Below are 10,909 nucleotides of genomic sequence, written 5' to 3'. Positions count from 1 at the left end.
AGAGGTTTGAGGCTAATCTCATATACCCTCTGTCTGAAAATGGTTTTAATATTGAAGTCCTCCTGTTCCCCTCCTGTTTGCAAAGCTGGTGTATTTGATAAACTGGCCTTGGGATCGGTAGAAAAAAACCAAACGCGTGTTAAAAAGATGTCTGACCGCAGGTTACACACTGTCACCATGACTTCATCATGTCTGCCTTTGCCACTTGCAAAAGGTTGAATCCCTGAGGCGGGCTGTGCTACATCAGTGTCGCCGCACACAAATATGTACGTTCTCACACACGAACCCTTTTCTTCCCTCATGCTCTCTCATGGCTCTCTGGTGGCTTCATGTTTGTTTATTTCGCTCAGGGTTGCAGCTTGCTACATCCATATTTCATTTTTGAGGTTTTCATTTATATATCAGTAAATTGTGTCTTCTGATAAATTGCTAAATTAATCAGAAGACGAGGTAAAATTGGTGAATATTGTGCCACGTGAGGAAATGAAAGGGCATAAACATTTGGCCTGAGGTGGACCTCTGACAGGTGTTCACTATCATCAAGGAGTGTTTTGTTTTATCCGTGCAATCGAGGACAGAGGTGTCTTCAGTGGGCTTCATGTGGGATCAGGGTCACGCAGTAAGACAGAAGCTGATGTTGCAAGTTCTCATAGCTGTCTTGTTGTGGTTCACAGATGGCTCATTTACACATATGAGCTGTGACGTTTGATTCACAATAAGTACAACAAGTTTCACTAATGCAAAACGAACAGAATGACAATGGCTGACCAACGATTCCTTCATAATTCAGTCCGAAAAGCAATTAAATCTTTATAAAGTAGCTGTAGCAATTAAATCTTTATAAAGTAGCTGGGTGTCTTTTTTACTGACTGATATAGCAGTGTCTTGCAAATGTATTCAAACCCCTTAATCAACCAACACAAAATAGTGCACAACTTTAATGTTTTTTTTGCAAACAGAAATCAAAACAAGAAGAGTGTTCTTTTCTTTTCAGTACCTTTGGGTCAATCACTTGTAGAACCACTTTTCACTGAAGCTGTGGGGTATGTCTATACATTTGAGCCCTGGTTTCCACAATGTGCAGAATTACACAGTTGAAACCTAGCAGAAGCTAACATCTACCATCATTTGTCTCCTAAGGGTACAGCCAATCAGTGCTCAGGAACACAAATGTAGCTCCTGGATTGGCTGCTTTGCAAACGCCAGCGATTAGCATGTCTAGTAGCATTGCACTCTGGTATCTTAGCTATCCAAGCTGCATTTTCTTTTCAATATTTTGGTTATGCTATGAAAACTTCTGTAAATAGTCAAAGCAGACCTTAGGTCCATGAACATTCAAGTTATGGTACAGTTTCCTAAATTGATTTAGTTCTAGGCTTTCTATCAAGATTATGCTTTGACCTAATCATTCCACTGTAGCTCTGGATGTATCTTCAAGGTCATTTTCAACTGGAAAGTGAACTTTCACCCCAGTCTGAAGCCATAGCCTTTTTCCAAGATTCTCCTGTATTTTACTCCATCAAGTCTAACCAGCTTCCCTATCTCTGAACGGAGAACAGAAAAAATGATGTCGAGTGATTTGCAATGTTAGTTTACTACCATGCACACCACCTTACACCTGCTACCAGTTACTCTGCTGAATTGAAAATCATCCAAAGTCAAGTAAGCTGCTGGTGACAGTTCTCTTCTTTGGCCTCACCGTAAGGTTTGTGTGCATCATGCAGCAGTGCAGTGTGATTACAAGCATGACGGAGCTGCAGGCTGGGATAATCTAAGAGGCTGGAGTGCATAATGCAAACAGTGTGTTGTGTTTGGCTCACCACAGCCTAAAGACACAGTTCACTGTACTAATCCTTCCTAAAGGTCATGCTGCGCATTAGGAAAGAGGATGTGCTCCATGTGCCTTTCTGCATATTTTTAGTGGGTTTGTTTTTGTATGTTTTGTGTATTACTGGAGCTTTAAAGGGAAATGAAAAATGTAAAACAAGATGGGATGTTTTCATTCTGGCCGGCGTGGCGTTTCCCTCAGATTTTTCAACTTTGGTTTGAATTTCCCGACCAGCTCTCGCTGCTCATCGTGCTTTTTCTCACTCTGGGATGCCAGCAGTGGCTGCCTCCGTGTTCTGCAGAGTTACAGCTGAGCTGAGCACGAGCTGGAATTGGTTGGAGGTGATGCGGGGGGGTTCGGCTAAGCCTCGTCTTCAACCTCTGAAGATTTCTTCACGTTGCCTTGAGCTGTAAAGCCTCTGTTGTGGATGTGGGGCCTGCACTCCAATTCCAGGTGCTTAGCTCTGCTGGCCCCGCACTTTTGAAGTATTTAAGGTCCTTCAAGGAATGTTTTTAACAATTACCAGCTTTTATTAAGCATCCCTAAAGCTTTTATGCCCAGTTAATGGTGGAAACACAATTATTAATCAGCAGGTGTGGTTAAAATCCACACAATTAGCAAGAGTTCAGTGGTCTTGGAGGAAAACCGAAAACGAAGGCTAAAAAGGCATGTCAGACACATCTGCATGCACTGGGGTGCTGATTTGCATGGGATGAATTTTAATTTGATAGCCAATCTAAATTCGAGGCCTGTGGCCCTCAGCCGCATGAAACAAGACATCAAATATGTCCCTGCAGTCACAGAGAGCATGGAGCTGAGAGTGTCGACCGCCAGCAGACATCCCTGGTCTGCATCCAGCATGCATAAACTGCCCCCTCTTCCCCCTGTCCGTCTCTCCCTCCATGAGTGTGTGTGTGTGTGAAGTGACCAATGCAGTCAGTCAGCTGATGACACCATTGTGAACCTGCCCTCAGCCATATGAAGTGACTTTGAAAGTGTCCCTCTTGGTCTGAGTCAAATATTTGGTCATGAATTTAGCTCCTGCGAGTTTAAGCTCTTCATTAAATCTGACTTTGACCTGGATTCATTCATGTTTAAAAGGAAAGTAACTAATCACACGCGTTTATTTAGATACACCTGAGTGGCATGTCGGAGTAAACACACCGCCTGCAGTTCAAACAACTTTAATCAGTTTAATTCGTTTCAAAGGATGATTTGAACCCATTAAACTCTCTTTAACTTCTTCGACATGCAGCCAAAAATAAGTACAAGTCATAAAAATGTGGAAAGAGGTTTCCCTTTTCCTTTTGTTAGAAGGATCCAAATTAAAAAAGATTTCCTGTTACATTTTGAAACAATACTATGGACGAGAACTTTTTATTTCAAAGCATAAACATTTATTTTATTCTGATTATTTTTACTTGTTCAACAGCAAACACTTTTTCTCGTGAAACTATCATATTGGTTGGATATTTGAAGAAAAGTTTTGGCAGCTGGTTTATTAATAGAAACATAAAGAATTTTCTAACATGTACCGTATTCAAATTGCAGTTGCGAGTTGCTTAAGCTCATTCCAAGAAAGATGATTATTAATATATTATTTTAAAATCAGCTATATGGTTTTATGCATCTCTTCACAGATGCTGTTCGGACAAAGAAATAAATCACATTCATGCATTTCCTTGCTAAGTTAGATAACTACAAATCTGAGATAAATTAAGGTTGCAAATGAAAATGGCTGCTCACGTTTCTGTGTTGGAGTGACCCAGTCAAAGTTGACATAAATATTTAATTGAAAATCTGTGACAAGAAAATATATTTGCAAAACTAGAAGAGACATACAGCAAAAGTGAATTGTTTCTACAAAGTACAGACTCAGAAGGGATTGAAAACAAATGAAAGCCACATTTTATGATTATTTGTAAAACATTTTAATTGCATAGTTTTTTTCTTTTTTGAAAAAAAAGACAGTCCTTATTTGAGTGGGTTATGTTCCGCATGTTAATGTAGGTTTAATCAACCAATATAAAGTTGTAAAGGAAACACGTTCATTTACAATATACTTCCTGTCGTTAGAGTTGGCACTGATGTTCATTATTGGACTTGCAGAATCGCTGAACTCAAAATTTCCTTTTCACAGCATCACTTCGTGTCTATTTTCCAAATGATATCCAGACTCTCCATCCATGCGTACATGCTGCTGTTTTAATTTGAAGTACTGCCTTCCGGTCTTCTTCTTGCAAACAGCTGGACGCAGCTGTGCGCAGCTGTCTGCGCGCCACCCCTCCATCCAGCCAAGACGCGCGTCTCCCGCTCGGTCACAGCTGCCCAGGGGATTGAAGACACGGACCGGAGCGGTGGAGACACTAATGCGTACTTCCCCAACTTCACTTCTTTTGTTTCTGTCTGTCTTTTTACCCCCCACTGATAACAGTCACAATTGCCCTCCAGCGCGGCTCGACGGGTTTTCTGGCGTCCATTGGTCCACGCACGGCCCGGAGGAAGTGGTCCGTGGTCTTCGCAGTGACCGCTGTCGCCATGGTCCTGCTGGCTCTGACCATCGCTGTCCCACTGCTGCTCCTCCGCTCCCCGGAGACCTCCGCTCACTACTACGAGATGATGGGCACCTGCCGGATGGTTTGTGACCCATACAGCCCCAAACCGGGGGGAGCCACCGCCATGGAGGTGAGCCAGAACGTGAACGGAGTCGCTCCACTGCCGCCCATGGCGCAAGGGACCCGCGGCGAGCCCGGGCGACCCGGGAAGCCCGGACCTAGGGGTCCACCGGGAGAGCCTGGCCCCCCCGGACCGAGGGGACCACCGGGAGAGCGCGGGGACAATAAACTGGCCTTCACCGCTTTAGCCGGAGCTGCGGGGGCCGGTGACACGGTCGAGGGGGACGGAGCGAACTCCACTGTGAGCGGCTACAGGATCGCATTTTACGTGGGTCTGAAGAACCCGCATGAGGGATATGAGGTGCTGAAATTTGACGACGTGATCACAAACTTGGGGAACCACTACGATCAGAGCACCGGGAAGTTCACCTGTCATGTGTCCGGAATCTACTTCTTCACCTACCATGTGCTGATGCGCGGGGGGGATGGCACCAGCATGTGGGCCGACCTGTGCAAGAACGGACAGGTAGACTCCAGCTCAGAGCGCATGCATGGCACTGCGTGGCTCTGATCAATGGACACAGTTTTAGGATAAGGTCTCAAAACTTAGCTTGTTTAGCTGATCAAACACCTTTATTTGAACCCGGTTCTCTTCTCGAAAAGTTGATCAAAATTTAAAAAGCTGGGTTACATTTTACGCACCAAGTGCGCACCGCATGGCGCAAACCTCCCGTTGTATCCCTTTAACTTCACAGTTTAAATGAGTAAATAAATTCAATCTTCATGTTCTGTTCACTTCGAGTTCTGTCTGCTCTCATTTCCATAAAATGTGCTTAACGCAGCGATCCTCCGGATGAGGTTTTTCTTTTCTCTTTTCATTTTCAGCTGCAGATTGACGCATTTCGAGGGCAAAAGTGCCACAATACAAATCCATACATCGTGGAACAAAAAACGATTTATACCTGATCATTTAAATAACATTTAAAATAAATGTACACCTATTTAATAACATTTTTGAATACATGATTATCCAATCATGTAATCATCACAAATTTGTAATTTAAGATGTTTAGAAATCCAACATGGTTGCTATGGGCAACTCCGCCCTCAACCTAACCCCGCCACCCAGGGCCACCGGGAATCGATAAGGGATGGCTGGATGCCCATTAAGAGATATTTTATTATTAATTTATATGATCTAATACGGTTATGACAGAAGTTTCATACTTGCTCTGATATTAAAGTAATATCATATTACCATAAGAGGTTAACTAATCAAAGGTCCACTTGATGAGGTACTGTGGCAATTTAAAACATCCTAAAAATGTCTATAATTTATAAGAAAATTCAGGTTTAAAAGTGCAGAAACAAAAACACACACAAACAAATGAATCAATTTATTAGTATTTTAATGTATTATGTATTATAACTTAATTAAAAGATGAAATCATGTATGATTTTTGCAGTGTTCTGTAAATAGTGTTCATTTCCTGTGAAACATTAATATAAAATAATGTTCACAGTTACTTTTGCTTGTCATCTGTTTAGTAACACTGGTTTAAATCAGTGAACCTGAACCTGGAACATTAAGTGAATAATATTATGTATAACAAATTTAAGTTTGACATTTGAAACCATGACTTGCAAATTTTTCATTTTATTCAATTGTGGCCTTTTTTTGGCAGATATTCATGATAGGTTCAATTCAAATTTTTCTAAGCAGCCCAGTCAAATTTGATTACATCCTACAGCTTTAATGCTAACATATTTCCTCTTGAATCAACATTTGGAGGTTTAAAATTAGAATCTAACAATTTTCCGCACCACTGCTGTTTTACTTTGCCTCTCAGGTGCATGTGAACTTTTCCACTCGGTCTTTACATCCTGAGTTTCTTTTTATCTCGTTGAACCAGGTACGGGCCAGCGCCATAGCCCAAGATGCAGACCAGAACTATGACTACGCCAGTAACAGTGCTGTGTTGCATTTGGACTCTGGAGACGAGGTGTATGTTAAACTGGATGGCGGAAAAGCACATGGGGGCAACAACAACAAGTACAGCACCTTCTCTGGCTTCATCTTATATCCCGATTAAACCCTCCACAACAGGCGCTTTGGACTGAAATTGTCTCAACTAAAGGTTAATTATGTTTTTTTTTTCTTCTTTTGCACACCTGTTCAAGTTTACAGAGCTATCTGAACCCTATATGCTGTAAAAACTAATTGAAAGATTTTTGTATATGACATTTATTTTAACTGGAGTTTAGATAGAGATTGCTATAAAACTGTGACTGATATCTCAGTGTGAGAAAACTCATGTTCCTGGTGATTTACGACACACCATAAAGAACCCGGGAGGAAATGTTCCTGGAGGAACGTCTTAAAACCATTTGAGGAAAATAACGACGGGCCTTAAAGATTATTGGCATTTCGCTGGTTGTTTATAAGGCACCTTGTGCAATAACAGCAATATTTAAAAAGAAATATGACCATATTAAGAGGACTGTCGGTGAGGCACTATTTAGTGACCTGTTCACAACACTGTAACTTAAATTTTGGGGCAAAATTACAGTTTTAATGTGATGATTGACTATGTATGCTGAAATGAAACAGTGCTGACTTTTTACAGAGTTTCATCAAAACACCAGAAGAAGTCTCCTTTATTATTTAATGCTTAGTAATATAATTTCCCTGAGGGATATCAACACAATATTAAATAATTAGTTCTCCTTGTGAAAAGCAATTTCTAATTGGAGATTAGAATTAGAATTAGAATCTAACAATTTTCTGGCTAAGTGAGCACTTAGCTTACTGGCACTTAGCCAGTAAGCTAAGTGCTAATATATTATTATCTTCACCAAGTTGAACATTTAGGGACTGATTTTGTACATATGTAATGTAAGTGGATAAAACAAAATTATTTAATGAAGGTATAACACAGCTTATCAAAGCTATGCATAACAAATTACTTGCTGTTCCAGTAAAAGTTGTGTTTTTGTGTAATAGTGACATCAAAACCATTAAGAAGCATCTCCAGAACAAATTTAGCAAATCAAATTTGTTTCACTTTTTCGTTAGCTATGCTGAATCAGCCTTTGTTTTCCCAACACTGTTCAAATTTTAGTTTGTTTTTGATCAGATTAATCTCATTTTACTCAGTAGAATACTTTGCATAAGAGGAAGTTACTTCACAATTTTTGTACTGTGCTATCAGCTAGCTAGTTAGCTGAAGAAACTGTAATAAATGCAACAATACGGACCAATCTTTACTGTTGAGTTTCCTCATACCTTTTTCACATTTTCTGAATCTTTTGTTTACTTAATAACATCAAAGCGTATGTAAGTCAAAACGAGAAAATCACTTTAAACTTAAATACAAAATCAGACAAACAGAAAGCTATTGCGACTGAGCAGGGTTAGCATGTTTAACATGGTAGCATATTAGCGGTTAGCCTACAAGCTAAATCGGTGCTGTGAATATGTTTTTCTAAAAAAATTTTAAAGTGATTATCAGTACAACAAATGATTTAGTGTTTTGTTGAAATCCTTCAGCCAAAATATATTATTTATATCTTTAGCAACAATAAACTAGATGTTTTATTTTCAGTTGAAAGCAAGCAGGTCATTATATGTGTAAATAAGTTAAACATTACAGTGACTTTCACATCTTGATGTACGTGAAGATGTAAAAATTACTGTAACAGTTAACTTCTGTATCATGATGTCAATCATAGCATATTAGGAGAATCCTAACAAGTGCACAGTTTTTCCTCTGATACAGTAAGACTTGAGGTCAGCAGTTGTTTATTTGTCTGCTAGTCAGAAAGATTATGCAAATCCTACTGAGCCAAAATTTACGATATGTGATGTAAAGGTGAAACATGAACAAATGCGACTGTAACTGACTGAAAATATTTCTTATTTAAGTTTAACAATATGATTCAGTAGACATATCATGTGTGCATGTGTGTTTTGGTATTTCAGTAATTAATGCTGGAGGACATAAATCCCTTTTGGAGGATATTTGTAGAGGAGGACTGAATTTGGTGACAGTCAGCATAGGTTTGAGGAATACTAACAAGGCAAAAGCTGTACACAAGCATGCAAGTGCTTTTAAAAACAAAATCAGTCAACCCTCTAAAACCTTTTTACACTGTGTTGAAATTTGGAAATGGCACAGGAAAGCTTGAAGTCGGCCAAATAAATATTCTGAATGCATCAATACAATACAATACAGGAAGTTGCGAAAACTCCAAATGGCAACTTGGATTGCTGCAGCATGCCAAACTGTGCTGATGTGTGTAGTGGTCTGTGTTTAACAAAATAACCAATCACACTAAAAACCTGTTGTCATGTTCTGTTCATGGTTGTTTTGTTCTCATATATACCAATAAATAACTTTAAAAACATTTCTCTGAGCTAATCTGTCCGTTCTCTGAAAACAGCACTTTCCTTTTCAATCATAGATTCTTTGCTGCTGGAAATTCCTGGAAATATTTCTCTGATAATTTCTGCCTGCTTGAAAGAGCTGTGATTCATTATTGTGGACAAACCTTGTGTTTCTGCAGTGTGTCCTTCAGGGCCTGAACATCTCTGCTCCTTCTGGACATTTTCAGCAGATGAGTCCAGTAGGAAGCCTTCCTTTCAGAGCTTTAAGCTGCAAACCACAAAAGATTAATTAAATATTGGAACAGATATCTTATGTGATTGCATTGATAAATTACTGTCTTAAATTACTTGATTTTAGGCAATTAAAGCAAAATGTTCCAACACTAGATGATAAAATGTGTCTGAAATTGTCACATAAAGCTTTTATTTAAATTAGATGCAACGATATGGAATTGAAAATGCATTTTATCAAACTCTGCTCCACTTGAATTACTGTTTACGCGCTAACTTTGAAGGACGGTCACATGCCCCCTTGACAAGAGATCAGAGAAAATCCTAATGTGACATAAGGTGATGGAATATAAATAAGGTACTTTAAATGTTGGAAAAATCTGAAGCATTGTGAAATATGAAACTGAGTGAAGGCCAAGCTTTCTGCCTCATGTGTTTGATTCCTGATGAGCTATTTGCAAATAGTGCACCAGCCTCCAATGCTCCTGTAAGCCCTCATTAAGATGATGGCTGTTTTGTGTGCATTTTGGATTTTCCTTTTTAATACCTATCCCCCTGGGGAGGCGCACAAACCAGCTGTTTACACGCCAGCTCTGACACTTTAAATGGAATTGGTGGGAAACAAATATTAGTATGTCTGCTTTGATAAACCTCATTTAAGACGTTGGCTTCTCCTCCTGCTCCCAGCGTCCAAACTTGGCCGAGCTCAGAGGGGATTGTGTTGCTACGCAGCTACTCAAGGAAAATAGCTCCTTATACACACCTGTTACGACAGCTTTTAGAGTTTTATCTTTTGTTTTGCCTGCTCTGAAACTTAAGTCTATAGTTTTTATGTTTCATATGTCATACATAAAATCTAGAGATTTAACCCTGCACCCCTCTGGAGATTTTTAAAGGTCCAGCGTGTATGGTTTAGTGACATCCTGGGCAAAGTTGGAAATTTTTACCAATTAAGTCCAACCTCATGTTCTGAGATGACCCAATTAAAATTCCTATCAGAAGCCGTCCCTGTTCCTGTCTAGAGTCAAGCGTTCATGGTCCGAACTATTAGTTTCCCTCGTTGGAAAAAGGTGGCGACAGTACAGATACAGAATATAACAAAACCACAGTGAATTATTCTGTCGTTCAGATGGATAATACTTTGACAACTGTCTTTAATGTTCCCTTTGGGTGATGCATTTGGGCCCAACAGGATCCCTGAATTTATGGAACCCAGTGGGAATAAAGTTGGAATTTAAAATCTTCAAGGCTTTTCTCTAACTGGAATTTTAAAAGTAGTTGGGGTAAATTCACATCGGAGGATAATCGTGACATGAGACACTTATATTTTCTATTTCTCAGTCGCATGCACTAATGTTTCTAGAATGCAGAAGTATTAAACCCACACGTTTGAGTCGACTTGTGGCGGGTTTATGAACATTTTTCCACTCCTTTCCAAGCCCATACCATCCAGGATAAACTCTGGTATGCTTTACCTGTCTCTGAAAATCAGAACAGCTTTCAGTCATGTTCAATAAATTACAATATCCTGATTAAGCTCTTTTGTCAGATTAAAATAACCTTAAAGCAGGTATTAAATATGCTTTTAATATTTTTTAAGAATAGATTTTAATTGATCTTATGAAATATTCCAATTTTAAATCTCACATTTAAAGGTTTTCAAATATCCATCTGTGTGTAATTAAGCTAAATAATGTATTTTACTCAGTGATAAAGTTTCTATAATAAGCTTTTCTAATCTATTGAATACATCTGACCAGGCAGGAGATGTGATCAATAAACACTGGGTGTTCATATTCTTTTGGTTTACTGTGTTATGCTCAAAAGAAGTAACTCATCTGCAGACGT

At 39.3% G+C, this 10,909-nt stretch overlaps 1 protein-coding gene and 1 long non-coding RNA gene across 2 annotated transcripts; one reads left to right on the top strand and one right to left on the bottom strand.

Moving 5' to 3' along the window:
- Positions 1-4,062: 4,062 nt before the first annotated feature.
- Positions 4,063-6,560, top strand: c1ql2 (complement component 1, q subcomponent-like 2). The gene is made up of 2 exons (XM_007557070.2): positions 4,063-4,969; positions 6,357-6,560. The coding sequence occupies exons 1-2, from the start codon at positions 4,367-4,369 to the stop codon at positions 6,534-6,536; spliced, it is 783 nt and encodes a 260-aa protein (XP_007557132.1). The 5' UTR covers positions 4,063-4,366; the 3' UTR covers positions 6,537-6,560.
- Positions 6,561-6,599: 39 nt separating this feature from the next.
- Positions 6,600-9,044, bottom strand: LOC107836781 (uncharacterized). Its single transcript, XR_001662737.1, has 2 exons — positions 7,245-9,044; positions 6,600-7,187 (listed from the first exon to the last, which is right to left on the bottom strand). It is a non-coding gene; the product is annotated as an uncharacterized LOC107836781 (long non-coding RNA).
- Positions 9,045-10,909: the final 1,865 nt, after the last annotated feature.

This window comes from Poecilia formosa, unplaced genomic scaffold (assembly GCF_000485575.1).
Source record: "Poecilia formosa unplaced genomic scaffold, Poecilia_formosa-5.1.2 Scaffold83, whole genome shotgun sequence".
NCBI lineage: Eukaryota > Metazoa > Chordata > Actinopteri > Cyprinodontiformes > Poeciliidae > Poecilia > Poecilia formosa.
Note: the sequence above shows the minus strand (reverse complement) of the source record. Positions and strands in the feature narration are given on the sequence as shown.

Excerpts from the sequence above, each read along its gene's own strand:
- c1ql2 (XM_007557070.2), top strand. The coding sequence starts at position 4,367 with ATGGTCCTGCTGGCTCTGACCATCGCTGTCCCACTGCTGCTCCTCCGC. Across the intron at positions 4,970-6,356 it reads ACCTGTGCAAGAACGGACAG|GTACGGGCCAGCGCCATAGC; the intron begins GTAGACTCCAGC and ends TCGTTGAACCAG.